The sequence below is a fragment of the Malaclemys terrapin genome, chromosome 8 (assembly GCF_027887155.1).
Source record: "Malaclemys terrapin pileata isolate rMalTer1 chromosome 8, rMalTer1.hap1, whole genome shotgun sequence".
Classification (NCBI taxonomy): Eukaryota; Metazoa; Chordata; order Testudines; family Emydidae; genus Malaclemys; species Malaclemys terrapin.
The window spans coordinates 78186325-78209974 of NC_071512.1; the positions used below are offsets into that span (position 1 = coordinate 78186325).

Genomic DNA, 23650 nt, shown 5'->3' on the forward strand with positions numbered 1-23650 from the left:
CGGTCGTATTGATTGAGCCTTCTCTGACTCATAGTCAATCTTCATAAACATAACACCTGAAGTAATTTATGAAAAATAAAAATATCTGATATAATTAAACTGTTGTTCATTATACCATTAAAATAAATTTCTAGCTGGAGGTGGTTGGATTGTAATATTTCCATGTTCCATAATTTTAATAAAATTAAATACTCTCTATGGATTACTAAAGTCTTTATGCATTTACAATTTCACGTGTGCAACAGTATGGTTTTGTGTCTTCATCTGAACTTGTGGAAAGTTTTCATGAAGCCATTTTGATAATGAGGATTGCAATCTCCAAGCAGACATGATATTCTCAGTTTGCCACCCTGCTGTTCAGGGGGTACCAATGAAGTTGCTTTAAATGGGAAGCGTCTGTTCTTTCTCTGAACCCCTAACACCAGAACAGATGGGTAGAACGTGGAACATGGAAGGTTTTACTTCAAGAGGTGGTAACAGTGAAGCCACTCATTAACACTGAATTTACCACTTCGTTAGCAACATTGCTTCCTGTTGAGAAAAACTAATATAGGCTCTCAAATTGACTGAGCATACGTTTGTCTACCTCTGTGAATATAATAAGATGAAAAAAATACAAATCTTTTCAGAATAAATAACTTAAAAAGATGAAATCTCTAAACTCTATTTCAGAATGATTGAATAACCTGATATGATTCAGAGTTCAATATTTTATACTTATTCTATGAGAAATTTGACAGGGAAGCTGTGGAGCATCCTTAGTTTGCTTTTCTTTTAACTGACATTTGCACTACTGCTTTTTAGTGCATGTTTGTGCTACCCATTTTTAACTTGTGTATGTGATGTAAAGACTCCTGCTGGGTGCTGCATTATCGCCATTTTAGGGTGATAACATTGAATATGATCTTATTATAAGTCTTTTAATTACTGTGGAAATTTGCTAATCTCAACATTTAATAGAATTTTGAAAATTGGAGAAATGGAAGGATTAAAAATTGATGTTTTGTCTAGTTAGGTTTACTTAAGGATATGGCATAAATCCGTTTAAACAATGTAAGACAAATCTAGTTTAAAGAATCTGTCATTAATGTATACTTCCTGTATTTGTGACTGCACACTGATATGAGTAATACTATATTACTTTAATGGAATTGTTCTGAGTATTGATACAATGAAGAAAAGTTTTTGATATATATTGCTTGTAATGGAAAGCTATTTTCATTATATAACAGTACTTGTATTATCATTTCTTCTTCACACTCTTTAGCCCAGTTTAGTTTTTATAAGGTGGTACAGAATAACTACGCCAGGAAAATAAGATAGTAAAAAATTGTTGTTGGGGGGAGAGGGAGAAAATTAAGTGTGGCTTGGTAAATCTGTGCTTTTCCTTCCCTGTAAATTGGCTCCAATATAAATAGTATAGCAGCTGCATTTCCATGAGGACTGGCATTTGCTGGCTTTGTGTTAGAAGGAGGAGATTGTCTTTAGAGTGAACTATAAAGGATTTTTTTTTTAAAAAGACACTTTGGGTCCATTTTACTACTTTTTGATTTGTTAATAAGATGAAAGTGTGCTTTCTTTAACGTACTGCTTGATTTCTATTTTTAATTTTAATTTTAGGAAAAAGGGATGTCTAGTGTGGTCCTCCTTGGTTTTGTTGAAGGACCATTGGGAGGAGTCAGAGATGTTTGTTGTGATGCTTTAATTGAAGGAGTGTAGACTTTAACAGAGGCTTTCTTTATTCAAAATGTTAATTAGTAATTGAAGTTAAATAGGTGTTAACAACAAACAGATAACAAAGATCAAAATTTTCAAAAGTGCTTAGTGATTTGGGCTGCCTCAAGTTTTGGGTGCCCTGTTTGATACACCTTTAAAATTCTCTCTCCCTTTCTGTTGCTTAACTTTCACTTTTTGTACCCTTGAGATGTCATATTACACTTGCTCTCCAGTTGCCATAGTGTTCCATTCTAAATGGGGTTGGAAATCCTAATGTTAAACCAAGTAAAAGAAAAAATATTTTTGGAGTTGAGTAGGAAGGGTGCGGAGGAAGGAGGGAAAAATCTTTCAGGTGAACTTTATGTAGCATGAGGAAGTAGTGAAAGAAAGACACCCAACTTCTCTTTTTTGCAAGACACATTTAAATTCATTAACTGATTCAAATAACCCAGGTCTGTCTATATACTCAGTGTGCTTTGCCATGTTTATATATATGATCATAGACTAGAATTAGGTTTTCGTTTTCTTCTTTCTGGTACTGTGGAGTTCCTTGATCACTAGAACAATTTAATAAATTGTTCCATAGTAAGTGTCAGGTCTGTTGTGGCAAATACCTTGAAGTGGGTCATGCTTTCAGATACAGAGCAAGTTCTCTTGATTAACTCTGCAGATGTTAAAGGGAGCTTTTGACTTTTCTGATGATGCAAGTTCATTGAAATGATTCTAACATAGTGATCTTGGAAACCTTTATTCTTTTCCAACTGTAGTTTTATGTCTGTAACCACTAATGTGTAGATTAGAACGTTTATAGTAAACAGCTAAAAATGAACTCTCCGTTGGCTTTGTAATCCCCATTAATGTACTTATAAATTGTATTTTCAGTATTTTTTGTTAATAATACTTTCCTGCCCTTTTTACCTGCATGTACTAATTCATTTTTTAATCGGGAGATTAAATGTTGTATAAAGAGATGACTGGCGGACAATTTGGGGGAGAGGGAGACATCAAACTAGTATCCTCATTAAGCACTGTTGCTTTTACTTTGTTATAAAGTTGATTTGATTTACCGTATATACTCGTTCATTAGCCCGTTCGTTTATAAGCCGACTCCCCAAAATGGATAGGTAAAAATAGCAAAAACTGTATGACCCTTTCATAAGCCGACCCTATATCAGGGGTTGGAAAACTTTGGCTCCTGGCCCATCAGGGTAAGGCTGGCGGGTTGGGACATTTTGTTTACCTGGAGCGTCTGCAGACATGGAGCCTGCCACAGGGAGCTGAGGGGCTCCATGCCTGCAGACGCTCCAGGTAAATAAAACAACGTGTTAGATATTCAATGATTCCATAGAGTTTAAAATCATCAAATTTTGGTGTAGACCTGTTTGTAAGCCGATCCCCGCTCTTTGATGCGTCACTTTTTTACCAAAAATATTTGGCTTATGAACAAGTATATACGGTAATTAAGATCTAACCATTGAAAACTACACACTGAATATAATAGAAAATTTCTGTAAATTGACAAGTGCAAAGCCAGTGAAGTTTGTAAGGTGAGCAAACCCAACAGATCTGGAACAAGGTATTTAGGCCCTGATTCTGCAACCACTTTACTACTGTGAGTAGTTCCACTGGAACCACTGGAACTACTCCCCATAGTAAAGTTAAGAATGTGTGTTTGCAGGATTTGGGGACTTAAAAGTTCTGCTGGTGTTAAGCTGCACAAGCCAATTACTTCCAGTTTCCACCATATTTTCCCTGTTAAACAAATACAAACTGTAGGACATTAGAAGGAGGAAATGGTGTTAAGGCTGCAAGATCAGGTTGTAAGCACTTTGGAAATTCCACAAGTTAAGGTTACTGTCTGCCCATTGCAAATACATAGGAAATACTATTTCTTTTCCTTGCAAAATGTTAATGTTAAGGTATATCATAAAGTATACAGGCTGTGTAATGTGGCTAAGTTAATATTGTTATCTCAAACTTAACTTTTTGAACTTTCAGTTTGTTTTTAATGCTTTATCTTGCAACCTTAACGTTGCACAAATTAGGGGAAGAGGTGCATTGGATTCACTTTATTTTTCAAGTTAATAGAGAAAACAGTCTGCCCTGAATCTCCTAAATGAAAAGACTGAATTGTTTTAACACAGTCAAAATGATTTTTCAGCTTTAAACAGCCAATCATAATACAGTACATTGCTGCAGAAATAACATCAATTTAAAACTGCTTTTATCAGCTATTTCTGTGCATGTCTAACTACCGTATTTTTTTTTTTTTTTAGTATAAATGTGCTTAATAGACAGACCAGCAATATGGATGATTCAAAGATAAATACTGAGATTACTGGTGCTAAAGAAGGACTCCTAGATGACAGCAATTTCATCTCCGAGGGAAAAAGTGGCATTCCTAAACCACAAGAGAGTGAAACATCATTTCAGAAAAACAATATATTGACTCTGCCGGAAGAGCTGTCAAGGGACAGATCCGAAAAAGCCTTAAGTGGAGGCCAGAAGTCTCTATTTATACATACTGGTGCTCCTACTGTTTCTACCGAAAACTTTATCTTGCCTAAAGGAACTGCTGTTAATGGACCAGTTTCACACTCCACCTTAACTAAAACTTCCATTATGAATAAAGGTAGTGTTTCATTAACCACTGGACAACCTGTGGGTCATACAGATTCCTGCTCAACTTTGCCAGCGGTACATGATCTCCAGCTGCCTGCAAAGAGTACAATACAGAAATCAAGTCAACACCAAGTGTTATTTTTGTTACCTGATGTAGCACAGGCTAAGAACCTGACTCATTCCATTAAAAATCTACCTACCTCTGCTTCAGTTGGTTGTGATACACAGAAATCAATAGGAAATAGTGTGAAATCAGATAGCACTTTAATAAGCCAAGTAGAAGTGTGTGAGGATAGCAAAAGTTTACTAGTAGACGATGATTGTGTCAATACATTAACAGGAATTTCCTCAGGTACAGGTGGTTTCAGATCAGGAAATGATACAAACTGGGATCCACAAAAAGAGTTTATACAGTTTCTTATGACAAATGAAGAAACAATAGAGAAGTCTCCAGTTCACTGTAAAGTAGGTCTAGAGAAAAAGAGAAAAAGAAAAATGGATGTTAGCAAGATAACACGTTATACAGAGGACTGTTTTAATGATACAGATTATATTCCCAGTAAATCAAAATTACTAAATGTTGACTATTTAGAGCAGAGTGAGGATCTAGAAGTAGTAGAACCACAGAAATATGCATTAACAAAAGTGAAGCCTGAATCAACAGATGAGGAGTTAGAAGCTGTTGATGCTATCCAACAATTGATTTATAGTCCTACTAACAAATGTGCAGAAGATACTTCTCCAGTTCACACTAGCACTTTTCTTTCTAGTACTTTAAAAAACAAATGTGAACAGAATGATTCAGAATCACCATCTACTTTTAGTACTGATGAGCCATCATTTTATCCTTGTACAAAGTGCAATGTGAATTTTAGGGAGAAGAAACACCTGCATAGGCATATGATGTATCATTTGGATGGGAACAGTCACTTCCGTCATCTCAATGTTCCAAGGCCCTATGCATGTAGGGAATGTGGACGGACATTTCGAGATCGTAATTCACTTCTTAAGCACATGATAATTCACCAGGAAAGAAGGCAGAAACTGATGGAAGAAATCCGGGAGTTGAAAGAACTTCAGGATGAGGGTAGAAGTGCACGATTACAGTGTCCACAATGTGTATTTGGTACCAATTGTCCCAAAACGTTTGTGCAACATGCTAAAACCCATGAAAAGGATAAAAGATATTACTGTTGTGAAGAATGCAATTTCATGGCTGTGACAGAAAATGAACTGGAATGCCATAGAGGGATTGCTCATGGAGCAGTAGTGAAGTGTTCAATTATCAGTAGTGATATGTCCCAGAGAAAAACACAGAAAAAGACTTCAGTGAAAGATCCATATATAGGCTCATCAAAAAAGTCAACCACATATATGTGCAAAATGTGTCCATTTACTACATCAGCCAGAAGCATTTTAAAAAAACACATGGAATACTTGCATCCAACATCGTGCATTGATCCATTTGGTAGCCATCTTAGATTAGAAAAAAGGAAAAGTAGCATAATTGAAGAACCTTTAGATTTTGGTAGCAGAACTAAACAATTGATCAAACAATCATCTACATTTCCAAAGAATTCTGTTCTAAAGCAAGATGTAAAAAGATCGTTTGGCTCAGCTTCACAATCCAGTAACTTTGCGAAACTTCACAAGAGACCCCGCAGGATACAGAAGGCTCGGAAAAGTGTTTCACAGTCAGCTGTAAGTGTGTGCAATCAAAACTCTACAAACAAGACTATTTTGATTAAAAATAGCATTGACCAAAAACCTAAATATTTCCATCAAGCAGCAAAACAAAAAGCTAGTGTCAAAACAAGCAGTAATTATTTATATAGGCACAAATATGAAAACTACAGGATGATTAAAAAATCTAGTGATCCTTATCCTTTACATTTTAAAAAGGAAGAGTCCAGCTCTGTTAGTTCTTTACATTTATTTTCATCATCAAATAGTCCCCATAATAATTGTTTTATGATGGATTCTCATAATCTTGATTCCAAAAGCCCAGAAGGCTATAAAGACCGTAGGCGTGTAGCTGTAAAAAGAGTGGTTAAAGAGTCTAAGAGGGAAGGCTCTGTTACAGGAGATGATTTGGATTGCTATCCAGATTTTCTACATAAAATGACTGTTGTTGTTTTACAGAAACTTAACTCTGCTGAAAAAAAAGACAGCTATGAAACGGAGGATGAAAGTTCATGGGATAATGTTGAACTATGTGATTACACTGCACAGTCTATGGAGGATGAATCTTACAGTGATATTAATCAGGATCATGTAAACCTATTCCCTTTATTCAAAGGTAAAATGGAGGATCAAGAAGCTGGTGATAAATCCTCTCTTCATTATGAGCAGAATGATGGTTTTTATTTTGAGTATTATGAAGATGCAGAGAGTAGTAACTTTCTGCATGAATTACATGATCCTCAAAATTTAGAAAACGTAGGAACAGCATTGCCAAAGCATAACTCAGTTTTCCATTGGACTGATTTATCACTTGAGAAGAAGTCCTGTCCATACTGTCCAGCAACATTTGAAACAGGAGTTGGATTGTCTAATCATGTCCGTGGGCATCTTCACAGAGCTGGATTAAGCTATGAAGCCCGCCATGTTGTTTCACCGGAGCAGATAGCGACAAGTGACAAAATGCAGCATTTCAAAAGAACTGGAACAGGAACCCCTGTTAAACGAGTTAGAAAAGGTACGATTTTTTAATTTGGGTGTGCAGTGGGGGGTAGAGGAGGATATAATGGTCTGTTAATCATAAAAGAGGATGTATTATGTTTTCTTTCCTTTAAAAAAGGTGTTTTTTTGTACTCATGATTAAAAGTTTATAGTGTTAAGTACAGTTAAGTTGTTCAAAAATGTTTGGAAAAATTGATAAATCATTATTTTTTCTTTTTAGCTATTGAGAAATCTGAAACTTCTTCTGAACACACATGCCAGCTCTGTGGAGGTTGGTTTGATACGAAAATTGGATTGTCTAATCATGTGCGAGGACACCTGAAAAGGCTTGGCAAAACCAAGTGGGATGCACACAAGTCTCCAATCTGCGTTCTAAATGAGATGATGCAAAATGAAGAAAAATATGAAAAAATCCTAAAGGCATTGAACAGTCGCCGTATTATTCCCAGACCATTTGTCGCTCAGAAACTTGCTTCAAATGATGACTTTTTATCTCAAAATGTTATACCTCTTGAAGCATACCGTAATGGCCTAAAGACTGAAGATATTTCAGTGTCTGCATCCGAGGAAGAAGGTCTGAGTTTCCTAAATGAATGTGATGAAACAAAAACAGTACTACATGATGAAAAAAAAAATCAGTCACTTACACTGATAGAACTTCTGAAAAATAAAAGGTTAGGAGAAGAAAGGAATCCTGATATCTCTCCTCAAAAGATCCATAATCAAACTGCAAGGAAGAGGTTTGTTCAGAAATGTGTTCTTCCATTAAATGAAGACAGTCCATTGATGTATCAGCCGCAAAGAATGGACTTGACTATGCAGTCAGGTAAGAGGCTGTTTATAGCTGTCTGACTATGCTTCCAAAGAGTTCTTTCATTTATTAGAAAAGGTATTGCAGTGTAGAATATTTTTCCTAGAACACAGTTCATTTAACTCTTGTTTCCTTTACAAAGTACTGAGTGGGGAAAGAGAGTACAATAAACTTCTAGTGTAACTTGCCCAACATTAGTGAATTTTCTTGCACAAAAAATAGTTCTTTTTCGGCATGTGGTTGGGGTGTGATTTAAAAGGAGCCAGAAAATAAGCAAAAGGTTAGACAAAAGTACAGCCTTTGATAGCAAAATATGCTGCTCCTCAACAAAAATAGTTGAAGTAGCTGAGTGCAACCCTTAGACCTCCCAGAGAGTAATCTAACTTGTGCAGAAGCAGCATTTACCCAAGCTGACAGAACTATTCTCAATGTTACAAAGGCATAATATTTCAAAACTATGAACAACTATTGAATAATTTCAACATTTTAGGCAAACATGCTTCTTCAGCATAAATTAATGCATGTTTGTTGTATAATTGTGGCTGATGTGGGAAACTGCTGTTCTCCTTTTAGCCCTGTCTACCCTGGGAGAAGAACTGTGCTAGTTACAGCTCTGTTTGAACACAGTGGTTGCCAGCAGGGTTCTAACGCACAATCCCTGACTGTTGCGGGCAATGATTTTTTTTTCCCTGAGAACTGTGCTAATAAAACAATTCTGTAATTTTTGACTACTTGCTAGATAGTCTCCAGCCCCGTTTTAGAACGATGTTCTTAACGCAGCTCTTGCAGTAAAATCTGTTTCCATTGGTTAGGGAAACTACTAGTATCCTTTGATAACACCTTTGTGTAAACAGAAATTATAGCTAGTATGTTTCTGCTCCTAGTTTGGACACCGCTTTCTGGTACTGCAATATCCTAGATACTGAAGTATAGGTTCTTATTTTATTCCCTTAACAGTTTTTTATTTTGGTGGTTCTCTTGGCAATATTTCAGTGCAGTATAGCATATCTGGCAGTGCTCAATGCTTGTTCACCTGAATGTTTGCCTTTTTAAAAAATAACGTGCCTGTGCAGTAAAATCTGTCTTAAGTGACCACACAATTGTCTGACAAAAAATCAGTTTCTTAACAAAGGTGACTTTCTAATTTGGCCGAACAAAGGTGGAACAGAATTATATTCAGTATATTTGGGTATTTTTGGTGGTCCCTTCAAACAGGAAGTTGCCTAATAAGGGAATTGTCTCTTTGACAGATTTCACTATATTTAGAAAAACATACTGAAGTATAGCTTGCCAAATTTAATACATTTACTTCTGAATGTTAGATGGTATCTATTTGACTGTACTGAAAAATTAAGTGAAAATGAATATATACTTGCATAATACTAATAGTTATAAACAAAGCCCTTAAGCTAGCTGTGGCTAAGATAATAGAATTTGACAACTAACTCACTATGACTGTTGAGTTAAAAAGAAAAGAAAATCTCTGTAACCATAAATTGCTTATCATGCAAAAAATTAAGTTATTCCAAATATCTTTAATACAATTTAAATTTAAAAAATTGTCTACCAACCAGGTATTCTCGTTCTGTAATTTGCTTGAAAAGCAGTCTTTCTTCTGTGGGCTGCTGGATTATAGGATTCTTTCTATCCTGCAAACAGAAGTTTTCCAACATAATAGCTCTAGACATTTTTAAACTAACATATTTTAAGTTTTCTATAATATTAGTTGACATCATTGACCAAGATAATGTATTTTTGACAAAGGGAAGGGAAGCACTTTGATGTGGTATCACAGTAAATTTGAGAAGAAACCAATTATAATGGTTTCTTTGTCTGGTAAGTGAGGAGTTTAGTATTGTTTCACTATGTTTTCTTTCCTGTGATAAATAAGATGTTAGTTTGTTGTTCATTTATTTAGCACAAAGATTTTAGCAAAAAACTTCAAATCATTAACTTTCATTATTGATTGCGCATCCAAAGTAATGAACATAAAATGCACTGAATAAAATGTTTTGTCTAACAGCTGTTCAGTGGTGTGTTTTACCACCTTTTCTCCCAGCCTTCATCAGCAGCCTAATTTAGTAGTGAGCCTTTTACAGTCTTGTGGGTAAAACACTTTAATTACCACTTCGTCAACTAGACTTTTTAATTCTCTTTATTGGGAATGTTGCAGGCTTTGAAACTTCTCAACAGAATTGTGCTATTCAAATCACAGGATTGTATTTTGGGGTTAGGAAATGATCTGCATACTGTGGAGATTTGCAGGAAAGTGATAATAGGTGTTAAATCCAGAGAAGCTTGGGGGTTCAAGGTTTACCCCCCCTTTTCTTTCAAAATAACATGGTTTGGCTCTAAACGCTACATGCAAAACTAATAATGGTTAATTTGGATCCTTCTAATATACTAAACGATTGCATCAATGCAGTGAATATATTTTAAACATCTTTATTACAGAAAACTTTTTACAACGCTTTGAGAATTTCATTTTTTGAAGAGAGAACTGGATTATAGTTTTCTTTTGAATGATAGGTATGCCTGTGAAGCTTAGAACGTGTGTGCATTGCAATACGACGTTTACAAGTGCTGTTAGTCTGTCCAACCACTTACGCGCTTATGCACGAAAGAAGAGTGCTGGACTTTTGACTGGGACAGGTATGTTTTGTTACAGATGTAAAAGCAAGTTTGTGTATGATGCATTTTCCTCATCAGACTGCACAAACTTATATGTTAATCCAAATGAATTTTGACGCTTTCTCTGGTAAACAAGTTGAGTTAAGAGATTGAACTTCAGCAACTTGTAAACATATAGGTGTTGCTGTTGTCCATTTTTCATGTTTGTTTTTCATTCTTACTCACTCATTTTGGTCCAGCATTTCAGGTATGTAAACAAAGCTGCAAGCTGAGCAACTTTCATTCTTCACCCCAAAATCAAAATAGCTATTTGTTTTTTATGAAAGGGATATGACAGCTTTAAAAAATCATGCCTGTCCAAACACTTTTTACCTACTTACTATTACAAATAGCCCTTAAGAGTACTACAGTTGAAATAGGTGAGCGAAAAATAACTAATTTTTCAGTCTATGCATCTGACAGCACTTTGTGTATAGTCAGTTTCACGGTTTTCTCTGTTCGTGTTGGTGGTTCACAAAGTGAAAATAATTTGGTAGTGGTACTATGAGGTGAATGTAGTACTGTCCTGACACTACTTTTAACTCATTCGTATTAAAATAAACTAGATTTCAGGTTGGTGTCCCTTACCATTTTATGTTGTGATCTGGAATAATATCCGAGGGCCTGATTCTGAAGCTGGCTCTCTGCAGGCAACCCCTTGTGGCCACATGAAGTATCACTGAAGTCAGCAGCAGGGGAAGATATCAAGGAAATTGGGAGGTGGAGAGTCTGAAATAGAAATACTAGGTAACTGGGGAAGGCAGCTGTCTGTCACTCCATAAAGAAGAAACAAGCACAAGAAAAAGTAAACTTTGGTAAAAGTAGTGTTCCATTTTCTTAGCCATAGATCTTGCTAGTTATATGAAGTATAAGTCATATGTAAAGCCGGGATGTCAAACTTTCTATGAAGAGGGCCAAGATATGTTTTTAATTCTAGTCTGTAGGCAGAGTCTATGAAGGTTGGGTTGTGTGCTGCCCTTGATTCACAATGGATCTCCCACTGATAACAATGGGAGGCTTGAACAAAGACTGCATGATAGAATCTGGCCCTTACATAATACACTGCTACCTCGATATAACGCGACCTGATATAACACGAATTCAGATATAATGCGATAAAGCAGTGCTCCAGCGGGGGGGGGGGGGGGCTGCGCACTCCAGTGGATCAAAGCAAGTTCAATATAACGTGGTTTCACGTATAACGCGGTAAGATTTTTTGGCTCCCGAGGACAGTGCTATATCGAGGTAGAGGTGTAATTAATTTTGTTGTTAAGGTTACTGTTTGCAGTGTCGCTCAGTGGGGAAAAGATGATGCACAGGGCTTTGTTACCATCACTGCTGTTTTTGAGGTTTTGGACTCTTTGCTAGTGCTTTTATTCAGATTTTTCACACAGTGATGATGATTGTGCAAGATAGGTGCACAATTGCATATGTAAGTTATTGGAAATTATTTTAAAATATTTTCATTAAACTTAAAAGTTAACAGTGGAGGCACTGTGACCTAGTGTATAGAGCACAGGTCTGCAGCTCAGGGGACCTAAATTTGGTAACACTGAGCAGGTCATTCTGTGCCTCAGTTTCCTAATCTATAAAACAGAGATGATACTAACTTAATAAAGTCCTTTGAGATTACTTATGAAAAGTGCTATATAAAAGGTAGGTGGTATTAGTCTTATTATTTATTATATAACACACTTCTGAGATTGAGGGCAGTTCATGTTTTTTAGAGCAGTTTCAGGCTGTCTGCAAATTTACAGTGATAATTCTGTATGAGTAGTTCTTCATTTATATTTGCCCATTTGGAAGTTTTTCTTCTCATCTGGAAGAGCTAGAAACTTAATTTTTAACTGCAGAATTTGAATCTGGTCACAGAGAGGAGATAAATACATTAATCCAGCTAGAGGAAATCCATGGGTTGGGTGTCTCAAAAATGATGTATAGGAAGATTAAATTATGTTAGAATTCATTTATCCCCAGTAACTGATACTAGAATGCTACTAGTTTTCACTAGTGACTGGGAGACCCTTTGCACATTAGTGAGTTTTGTCAATTGGCAAGCAAATAAACAAAGCAAGGATAATGGATCACAAAATGTACTTTGAAAATTGTGGTTTTAATTATTTGATAATTAATAGTGTACCAGTAAATCTACTACACTGTCATACATTGTGTAGGATGAGGTCTTAGTGATATAATACCACACTACAAGCACTGTGCTCTATTTTTCTGAGAAGTGAGAAGAGATGGCTCTGTGTGAGTGCAGGTATTACTGAGCATCTCCTATATTGGGAAGATCCCAGTTCTGCTTGTCTTGTTAGATGAAGATGACTGTGTTTTAGAGAAATTATTATATGGGGTCTTCAGCCCTGAAATTCATTGACCTCAGCTTCTAAACTGTGTAGAGGCATTGAGTATCTAGTAATTTTTCCTATTTAAAAAAAGCCCTGAACTTACTCTTTTGCTTCCTTACATCTTTGTAAAGAAATATTAGTCAGAGAAATTCTTTATTAGTTCAGTACTTGTCCCAGGTCCTTGCTCTAATTACATAATTGTATGCATACATGATTGCTGTCATTCTTATGTGATGTGGCAATTATTATGGGAACTGTTTATACTTTGCTATTCAATAGAAGAAATAGAGTCATCTTTGCAAGTCATTGAAGCAGAAATGAAAGCTTTCCCAGGGCAGCATTAGCTTAAGTACCCTTCTTTTAGGCAATTAATGGTTTTCCCACTACATTGACTATGCGTATTTTCAATATTAACTATTACAACATCACTTTTCTAGTAGATTCCATGCTGTTTCACAACCAGTAACTTACAGGGTATGTAACCAAATTTTGCATGCTGAGAAAATACAGGAGTATTATGCCGCCACATGGTATGATTTAACAAGAAAAAATGAAATATAGCTGCCAATATTTGAAAAATAGTTCAAGGAAGAAAACTTCAAGCAAGGCCAAGATTTGTTAGACCATTGGCTATGCTAAGTTTAGTGTGTAATTGCAAACTTCATTTATGCAATATGGGTCCACTGTTCACTGTAATGATATGCATAAATGACCTAGGTGCATTTGTGTGCACAGTTACCCAATTTGCTTGTGAAATTCCACATCTAACTTTGGAAGTCTGGTTCCAGAAGTTTAGTGCAAGTTTTCAGGCTGTACAACACAGGTTTGCACGATTGGTTTAATCCCCCATGCCCAACAGATGCTAGTTTTCTTCCTCCTACCTATTTTGGTGAAAGGGTTAGTGGACTGCTGTCCACGTCTGGTGTTTTTGCAGAGCAGCTGAGAGGTTTTCTCTTTCACCCTGTCACTTTAAGGACAGGCCTCTTCACCATCTTCAAAATACATCTTTCTCCACTTGTTTTTTCCCTGTTAAGGTCTTGTATTCCAGAGTCCCGCATTTCTCTCTCCTTGACCTCCCAACTTTCTCTTTGTCCCCAAAGAGATTTTTTGATCTCTCTTGCACCCTGGCATTTCCACCTTTCTTTTGTCTTTACCGTGCTACCCTTCCTTTGGCTCCCCTGAAAATAACGTATGCTTTCCTCTGCTACTGCTCCCTGCTGTGCTGCCGTAGTGAGGTACATAACAAGGGAAGTGGCCTTGGAGCTAGGAGGAGGAGCAAGAAATGTAGCCTGGAAGTCTTTATTCTGCACTCTTGCATCCATAATTGATCAAACAGTACTTAAGAAAATGTATTAATATCTTCAGGAATACACAATAAAGTTCCTTGGCATAAAAATTACTGTAGATAAAAATATTTTGTTGTATAGTTAAACCCTACAAATTTGCCCTAATGACTGGGAGAGACATCGCAAATGATTTGAATGTGGCCAATTAGTAAGTAAGCAAACAAATACAATTAAATGATAACATATATCACTTAATTGTAGTGTTGCCTGAGTTTAGTATACTAGTAAATGTTCTGTAGCAAAAATAATGAAGTCCTAGTAAGAACAGACCTTGCTTCAGCACTTGAAGTAAAGAGTGTTCCCGTTTTGGGGACTGTGGATTAGTAGAAAGCACAAATTTAAGTTGTTGTGTAGTTGCACACTTATTTCACAGCTTGAGAATTTCATTGGACCTAAAGATGTGCAACAAAGAACTACTAGTTACAATTTCCAACATAATCCATGCTGCGGCCCACTCATATTGGGCATACGTTTTAATCTGCCACCTCCGTGAGACTGGGGTCTTTCCTGCCATGCTGACACTGTGCTGTGGAATTGAGTATATACAGTCTGTTTACCTAATGTGTGTATGCTTTTTTAAATAGTGTGTTCTCAACAGAACTTGAGCTCCTCCAAGTGATCTTTCCAAAGATTTTCAGTTATCTTCTATTTTAAATTGGTTGTTCCTCTACTCTGCCATGCTGAATCAGAGCTTTTGATGAGCAGTGAATCCAGACAGTCACACACAGCTTTCAGAAGCAGCAACTAAGCAGACAGCGGGTAGTCAAGGTTGAAGGGAAAAGCCTTCTTTCAGAGAGACTTTTGTACTGAATATAGTGCTCATGAAAGGTGGTAGTTGACAGCTGTGGAGACTGATACTCTCGATCCACAACATGGGCATAGGTAGTGGCAGTCGGAGCTTCCATACACTTTGACAATGTGCCTCATCCTAATCTTAAGGAATTTCCATGAGGCTGGTTGGGGTTCAGTTTTCTTGATCTCTTTGCTGAGTGTTAGTGAGCCTGCTGTTTGTGGGAGTTTTACTTTGTCATGTGGAAACTGTCCACTAGGAACTAGGATTGAAACCACCAGACAGATGTTGATAAATAACCAGTTTTGGTCATAGCATGGGCTGGGTTGGAACAGGTGACCTAGGGGTGAGACTGTGTTATTCTTAAGTTGGTGCTGCTTGTTTTAGTATCCTATCAGTACAGTATGTGAGCATCAAAAGTGTTTGTGCACCCATGGCTTTAATTGAAGTGAGTTTACTACTCCTGAGTTTTAGCAATTTGATGACAGTTTTGCAGTTACTCATATATCAGTCTGTTTGGTGAATGAATCATCTGAATGTTGATCAGAAGCATCAGTCAAATTTTACCAAAAGTTTTGGTCTTACCTTCTCTCCTACAGTGACCCGAAAGCACATTCATGCTGGTTTGTGCCTTTAAAAGTAAAGAAATGTACTCAGAAAGTCAAAAACCACAAGAAATGGGGACAGATGTGTGGGATGCTATTTCAACTCATGGCCAGTTTTAACATTTGAATTGCTTGCAAATTTGTCTTCTGAGTCTATTGTTACTATTGCTTCATGTGGACTGATCCTTGTGTTCCAACCTTAGTCCTGTTACCCTATGTGAGAGGGGCTGGAAGTCTTCGCTGAGTTCTTCAGTCCTGTGTTTTACAGTTCTTCTGTCTAGAGCCTGTGTACTAGACACAGCAGAAAATTACTTGCCCATTCTCTCCTTCCTTCCCTCTACACTCTGTAAAATCCCTGTCTCGCTATTGCAAAGCCACCTCTCTTGGTGCATTATGCCAGACTCCATTTTCCTGTGTTAGGGCCCAATTAAGTGTGGGATGGTCAGGGAGGTTTATTTTTCAGACGATTGCACATCCATGTCCTAGAATTGCTAGCCTTCAGGAACCCTTTGTTAGAAAAGCTAGGGTTAGGGCACAAGTGATGGCATAGCCTCCCTGAAACACTGGAGTATTGCCTGAGTGAGAAGAGTCCAATTTTTTGATGGGGAGGAGGGGAATCTAGCCTTGAAGTCTGTCTGTCTATCCACAGAAATCCAATCTAAGAGACACTGAGCCACAAAGCATTTATCTCACAAAAGTGACATCCGTCTGGTTTTTGGAGCCTGCTACACATATAGGGCTGCCGCTTTGTAGACCTTTTTCACGTTCTTTAATGTCATTGATTTTGTAACTGCTAACTGACCTCAGAAGGATCTCACATCAATGCCTTGGCAATCTAATGAAGCTGTGGTCTCTATTTCCTCCAATTTTCCTCTCTGGGGTGTTCTGCAAAATCCACAGGGGCAAAGCCATTGTTGTAGAATCATTTCTACCTGGCCAGATGGATCTCCTTTTATGCTAATAGTTCTCCACTGGCACACTGGTATCCAGGATTCGGGACCCTGTCTCCTCTCTCAGAGAGAAGGATGGCCATACATTTCAGTATCTTCCAGGCAAAATGCAAACCCCACTTTTTTGAGCAAGATATCCATCAGTAATACTAGATTTAAAAGGGGGGAAAATACAAAATGAATTAAGCCCAGTTCCTCCTGACTGGGAGGAGAGATTATATCTCTGTGCAGGTGATTATATCTCTTGTGGAAGGTGCTCAGATGCTGCATTTATGAGGGTTACATAAAAACCTATGTGTATATAGATGAGGCTGAAAAGGATCTTTGATACCTATGAGAGGACACAAAGTGATTAAAATTAGTACATTGTACTTAGAGGATCTCAATACTCCTTAGTGGAGCAGTGAGGATGAACATCCCAACTAGTTTTAAATTTGTGAATGGGATTACATAATGGGGTTGCCTGCAATAGTCAAGGACTGTACTTAATCACCCACAAGGTCCCTTCCAGTCCTATGATCCTCCCCAAAGATAAGGTGCCAGTGGTGTGGGAAAGGCCAATGTAATGGTTTCTACTCCTGTGTAATTCATACTTTCCTAAAGCTTGGAGGATATGGTCTTCTCTCCATTATAGAAAATGGAACATGTTCTTTGTATGTTGCCATAAAGCATTAGGGCCAATTCCTGTTCCCTTGATCACATCCTTCACTTTCTCCAAGAGGGTCGTGACAAAGTCCTTGCTGTCAGCACCTTTTGTGTACAGATCCCTTTGCTCGCTGCTGTCAAAGAGAACACCATTGGGCCTCATCTGCTAATAGAAGGCTTCCTTCAACTTTGTGTAAATAAGCCTATCTGTTTTGGACTCATTTGGAGTCTGAATTTAGTTCTCTCCTACCTTCAAGACTCGGAAGTGTCAGTGAGTTTTCTATTGGCTTTTTAGTCATTTTTCTAGATAATATTGTTTCCAGAAAAGGGATCAGCAAGTTGGCAGCTGTCTCTTTATCTCCTGTCCCTTACTCTCTTTCCACAACAATAAGATGATAGAGGGAGAGGGAACATTTTGGTACTCAGTCAGGAGTTAGTTTCTGTGGCAGCCTCTGAACACTATGGCCTTGAGATTCTATCTGGAAAGAATTAGAGGAACAGAAATCTTTAAATAGTTGTTCTAATGGACAGAATCAGGGATGAAGACAAGGCCTCTAAAAATAAGTTTGGCCCACTGGATTAAAACCTCTAGATCAAGTGTTCGTCTAAAGGGATCCCCTGCTCCCCAGAATATTCACCCACGGTAGAAAAAAAATGCAAAGGTGCAGTGTGATGCTCTCTCTTTTCTCTTAATTGGTATAAATGCGTAAGCAGAGGAGGCTTTGAGTGTTGAGAGCAATTGTCTTTGTGTCATTATCCTTGTGTTAGAGTAGACAGATTCTTGACTGGTATATCAGAGAACGCAAACATTAGGATTTTACATCTTAATGTTTCTGCACCTGAGAAACATCAGCGTAAAACAGGGATTCTCAAACTTTGTCACAGTGAGCTTCCCTAAGCTTAGAGAGAGGAAAAAAATTGCACCTCCCAGCCCCCCATTGTTTACAGTGACAACACAAAACTGAAAATCTTATATTTTGCAAGAATACAAATAATAATGTAGCAGTGTATGATCAATATAGTTAAAATAAGGGTATGAGTATCAAAAGTACTAATTTTATTGCATAAATTATTTTTCATGCTATCTCACAGTTGTGTTCCAAAAAATACAAACTGTAGCAACTAAAATAAAACTGCACAAACATTTTAGGAAATCATAACACCATTGACTGTGTGACACCGCCCCAGCTGTCCTGGGCTTACAGGCAGGGAACAGGGCCTCCCATTTAGTGCAGATGGCCCGGCAGGTGGGGGCGGGGCAGGTCAGAGCATGGCAGTCAGAGGTTCACTAGCACTTTGAGTTCCGCCTGGGTCTGGTACAGCAGGAAGTTCATCAGGGTCCTGAGCTGGGCTGCTGCTGCTGGCCAGGACCAGCTGGTTACTGTCTAGCCGTACTGGTGCCATAGGGGAGGTGGTGTGTCACGCTGAGCAGGAACCATACAGGGTTCATGGCTCCCCACTGCCACAGGGACTCCCGTGGTGGCTTCTCCCTGTCGCATGCAGCCAAGCTCCAGCACCAGGGATGGAGAGGAAGGCAGTGCCAATAGCTTCTGCAGAGCTAAGAGCGGCTTTGCATAAGGGCTGCTGCCATGATAGGGGCACCAGCTGGAAATGAACAGCTGCAGCAGCTGAGGAAAGAGAATCCTTCTGCTAAGCCCAGTTCATCCAGCCCTGCAGCCCAGGGATGAACAGCAGCTCAGTAGCAAATGGAGGGGATATTGCAGGGCAGGGCTGAGACAGGAGTGGAGGGGAGCCCCACGTATGTGGCTGGGCTGGGTGGAAGGGAGCCCCTGGGATATTGCGGGGGTGCTTCAGCCAAAGAGGAGAACCCCAGGAGATGGAGGAGCCCCAGCTGAGCTGGTGAGCAGAGCACAGGGGGAAGATGGCAGGGATGGGAGGCCTTGTGTTACTGGAGAAAAGATGGGGAATCAGGAGAATCCCTGTGCTGCTGTAGGCAGAGATAAGTTGGGGGCTGGAGCAGGGGAGCCCCTGCAAGCTGCTTCCCCCACAGACCCCTGGGTGGCCCCTGTCCCAGCACCGTCCTCTGGACAGAGCTCTGGCTCCTTCTGCCCTGCCTCCAGGCAGGACAGAGCTCTGGGTCTACTCTGGGAGCACTTAACCGCTGGCCAAAAAGCAGGCAACTGGTGCCTGTGCCTCATTGTTTGAAAACCTCTGGTCTAGAGTGACCCTCCCTGGTGCTGCTGATGCCCTTTCCATTATTGTTACTTTGATAGTTCTATGTCATCAGTGTTTCGTGTTCATGTTTAGGAATACGTAAAGTTTTCCACATGCCTCCAGACTCTCCCTCGAGTTTAGCTTCATGGTAAGTGTAAATCATTACCCAATGTAAAGTACAGTTTAAAGTTATTTCCCAACCATGGCTGATGTAGAGTTTTTCCTTGCAAGGCCTCTGTTGCAAACTTCAATTTCCTCTGCCCCTAGAAGGCTCAACCCCTCTTAATCCTAAATCCACATGCTAGTTTGCTTCAGCAGTAATTGCGCTGTACCTTCATGCATAGTTCAAACACCTGATAAGAAGTGATTCAGCAAGTGGCTCTGCATCTCTCTGCATTGTCATAAAGTCTGTCAGCCTATTACAAGAGGTTCATAATCACTGTTTTCTTCTTATTCCTTTTAACCATCGAATAGACAAATGGTAAGAAAGCTTCGGCTAAGAGTCCCAGAGACAGGACAGGACCAAAACTTTTGCTTCTGTTTGGCGCTTGTATGATGTGAGCAGATGATTGTGCATTCCTCACTGTTGTAGCAGATGTAGACAAGACTTACTTGCAGATAGTTCTCATTCATGTTTTGGATTTAAATCAAATTAGCTTGAATGCGTCAACATTTTGAAGCTGTAACTGTATTTTTATGACATAATTTGAACTATAGTTATCAACAGATCTTCCAAGACCGAAAAAGTTTTAAGAATGAAAGGGAATTTCAAACTGTCATTGGGTAATTCCACAATAACAGTTACTAGTGCTTGTTGGAACTAAAATGTATCTAGCTTAATGATGGTCCGATGTTTTTTAGAGGAGAACAAACACTATGATAAACAAAGATAGGAAAAGACTATCTTTGCTTCTTTGTGAATCATTCTTTAGAGTTTGAAAGGTAATTGAAAGTTTTGGAATTTAGATTGTAATTTAACATGGCACAGTAAGAGAAAATAAATGAGTTTTTCAGCATGGTTATAAATGAAGGTTTGTCGAATATTTCTATTTGGTTTAGGACTAACTTTTAATTGTTCACTTTTATATATGGAAAATGTTCTCCTTCCTTCTTAGCCTTAGATTGTAAGCAAAAAAAGTCAAGATCAAGATCTGGAAGCAAGAAAAAAATGCTGCCATTACCTCATAGTGCTGATGAAGTTTACATACTCCGATGCAGGTATATGCAGGATTTTTATAATTGGTTAACTGAAATTACAGTATCTGGGTTTTGTTTTTGTTTCTAAAAAGAGGTTATATATTGTTGCTTTTACATAAGAATATTCAGAAGTATATATTGTAATTGCATTTGATTTAAAAAGTCAATATTGAGCAAAACAAACAACTAAGTTTAATATTACAGTAACCTAAACAAAAAAGAACCTGAAACAGTCTTACATTTTGGAATAGATTTTTTCCCCTCTCCTGGCTGAAAATGTGTTTTCCATATTTCATATTTGGGCAGTGTTCTTCCCCTGCACAAAACAAACAAAAGCCTATTAATGGAAATGGGCCATTAACTATAGCATTACAAATGTGAAGGTATAATTTGTAGTATAAACTTCAATCTTGTGTTTATATCTTCGTAGTCATTTGAAACAATTATCAAGTATTGTTGAATTAACCATGAAACCATTAGGGTTTTCATCTAAAAAATATATTAAAATGAGCTTTTAGGAGAAAAGTTTACTTTCTGTATAATTCTTAATCCTTAGCAATGTCTGCTGACCTGTACTTCGTTTAATGCTAATATATCTTCTTGATGGAATGATTTTAAAATTTGCACAGGTTTTGTGGTCTGGTCTTTCGAGGACCATTGTCTGTTCAGGAAGACTGGATAAAGCACTTGCAGAGACACATCGTCAATGCAAATCTTCCACGGACTGGGGCTGGCATGGTTGAGGTCACATCGCTACTTAAAAAGCCTGCTTCAATTACTGAAACTTCATTTTCTTTACTGATGGCAGAAGCAGCATCATAGAACAAGGAAACCTTTTAAATTTGAATTGGATGTAAATTTGAAATTCTTTGTCATTTTTTTAAAAATATTGCTACACTAAATTATGTTTATAAATCCTAAAGCCAGAGCAGTAGGGAAAGTGAATTACAGTAACATCAAAACAAATTGAGTACTTAACAGTTACAGTAAGTAGTCTTTATATTTTATATAGGGTGGCAGATGTGTTTTTAAGGTTTACTATGTTTTTGTCAGTTACTGTGTTCACTATCAATACAAGATCGTTACATGTAAGCAGCCATTTTTAAATTGTTGCACATGGGTACTTATCGACAGATTTTATTAAAAACAAACCATGCCCTCTGCAGTGTTACCAGAATCAAGGCTCTGTTTATTCAAAAAACAAAAACACACACACACACACACACACACACACACACACACACACACACAAAACCCACTTGCATAGTAAAATAAGATATTATATTTTGTTTGTATGTATGTAGTGTTTTGTATAATACCAAGAACCGCTAATACAACTTACTCAACTTAGGGCATTAAATATCATGTACTTCATAGTTCAAGAGACTGTTTCATTCAAATAGGGCAATTAGTACTATTCTATCTAGGTGTGTAAGTGTTTTTTTTAAATCATATGAGGCTTTTTTGTACTAAAAAGTGGAGGGAAACTTGTTTAAACAAATATTTCTAAGAGAAATATGTACATAGTACTGGAAATTATTTGTGGTAAGGAAGTATTCTTTACTTCAGTTGCATTTCTCACTGACAATAAAGTGGTGCATCCATGCTACCTCCTACTTTGTCAACAAAGATGTTATTTACCCTTTACATTTTTGTATCATAGTAGATTCAAATCTAACTTTCTTTATTGCAAAGCATTTTTTTTTGTTAAAGTTTGTTTCCTTATGATGTTTTACTTAAAGTCTGACTTGCTTACAGAACAGTTTGCCTCTCTACTACTTTATTTAACACTGTAGAAATGTACTAATGAGAACTGCTCACTACACGGTTTAGGACTAGACTTTTCATTTATAATTCTGTTTAATTTTTTTTGATCATTTTAACAAATTTGAACACATTGAAATGTTTCTACATATGAAGAGAATGTTTACAATTTAAATTTTAGAACTTGTTTTGGATGTGATTCTATGTATGAAAACAGTGTAACACTATGCTCATGCTAAGGACCTACTTACGGAATTACTGAAATAAATGTGCTGTGAGGATGGACAATATGGTGCAGGTGTCTTGGTCATGATAAATTGTGTTTGTTCATTTAAATTGTCATCAAAACGTGATTTAATTTTTTAATCAGTAAATCAGATTCCTCTACAAATCAGTTTTGTATGCAAGTAACATTTCATTTTATTCATGTAGGGTAACTAAAACTGTAGTTAAATCAAGAATATGCATTGATATTTTCTTTATATGTAAATAAAGTTAAAAGCAGTTAAAACAAGGAGTATTTTGGTAGAGTATATACATACCTCACTGCCAGTGAAATTGCTTTCCTATGGTATATCTCCTTACCAGAAAAATCTCTAAATAAAAAGGTTTAAACAAAATCTAAATGTCTATAATGTGAAGCATTTCTTATTTGTGTTATTTATGAAATAACAGTTCATGAGAAATTGATTTGTCTTGCTTGAGATTAGAATCTCCTCATTAGTGATCCAGAGTAGAATACATTTACTCACAACATAATATGATCTGTTCACAGATGCATTACATTTGATTGGTGTAAATGTCAGGATGATGATGTTTTTTTTTAATAAAGTTGAAATAATCTCCATACTAGGACTTGCTAATATCTCGCAAAAGTAGCTCTCTATATGTCTAGGCTAATGTCATTAGAGAGGTATTGTAATGTATTCTTAGTGCAGGGGTTCTCAAACTGGGGGTCGGGACCCCTTAGGGGGTTACAAGGTTATTACATAGGGGGTTGCGAGCTGTCAACCTCAACCCCAAATCCCGCTTTGCCTCCAGCATTTATAATGGTGTTAAATATATTAAAAAGTGTTTTTAATTTATAAGGGGGTGTCGCACTCAGAGGCTTCCTATGTGAAAGGAGTCACCAGTAAAAAAGTTTGAGAGCCACTGTCTTAGTGTAACTCCATGTGGATAACTTGAAGCTTTAACATGTCTATTATATTGTTACCTATCTGAATCAAAAATATACCTCAAAATATTCAAAGGGTTTTTGGGCTGTGGGAAAAATTTTAAAAATAGGATAACTGAAATATGTCGATGTATAGTACAAAAACACCCTAC

At 37.4% G+C, this 23650-nt stretch overlaps 1 protein-coding gene across 4 annotated transcripts in view; it reads left to right on the forward strand.

The window, feature by feature from the left end:
* ZNF644 (zinc finger protein 644) overlaps nucleotides 1-22950 on the forward strand; it is an 81364-nt gene extending 58414 nt beyond the window's left edge. For 2 of the 4 annotated variants that reach the window (XM_054037290.1, XM_054037291.1), the window contains exons 3-7: nucleotides 3993-7036; nucleotides 7241-7846; nucleotides 10361-10483; nucleotides 20479-20581; nucleotides 21190-22950. In XM_054037290.1, the coding sequence (XP_053893265.1) occupies nucleotides 4024-7036; nucleotides 7241-7846; nucleotides 10361-10483; nucleotides 20479-20581; nucleotides 21190-21382 (4038 nt within the window). In that variant the 5' untranslated portion in view covers nucleotides 3993-4023 and the 3' untranslated portion in view covers nucleotides 21383-22950. The remainder of the gene's footprint in view (nucleotides 1-3992; nucleotides 7037-7240; nucleotides 7847-10360; nucleotides 10484-20478; nucleotides 20582-21189) is intronic. The other 2 variants (XM_054037293.1, XM_054037292.1) reach the window with 2 other exon arrangements.
* The last annotated feature ends 700 nt before the right edge of the window (nucleotides 22951-23650 follow it).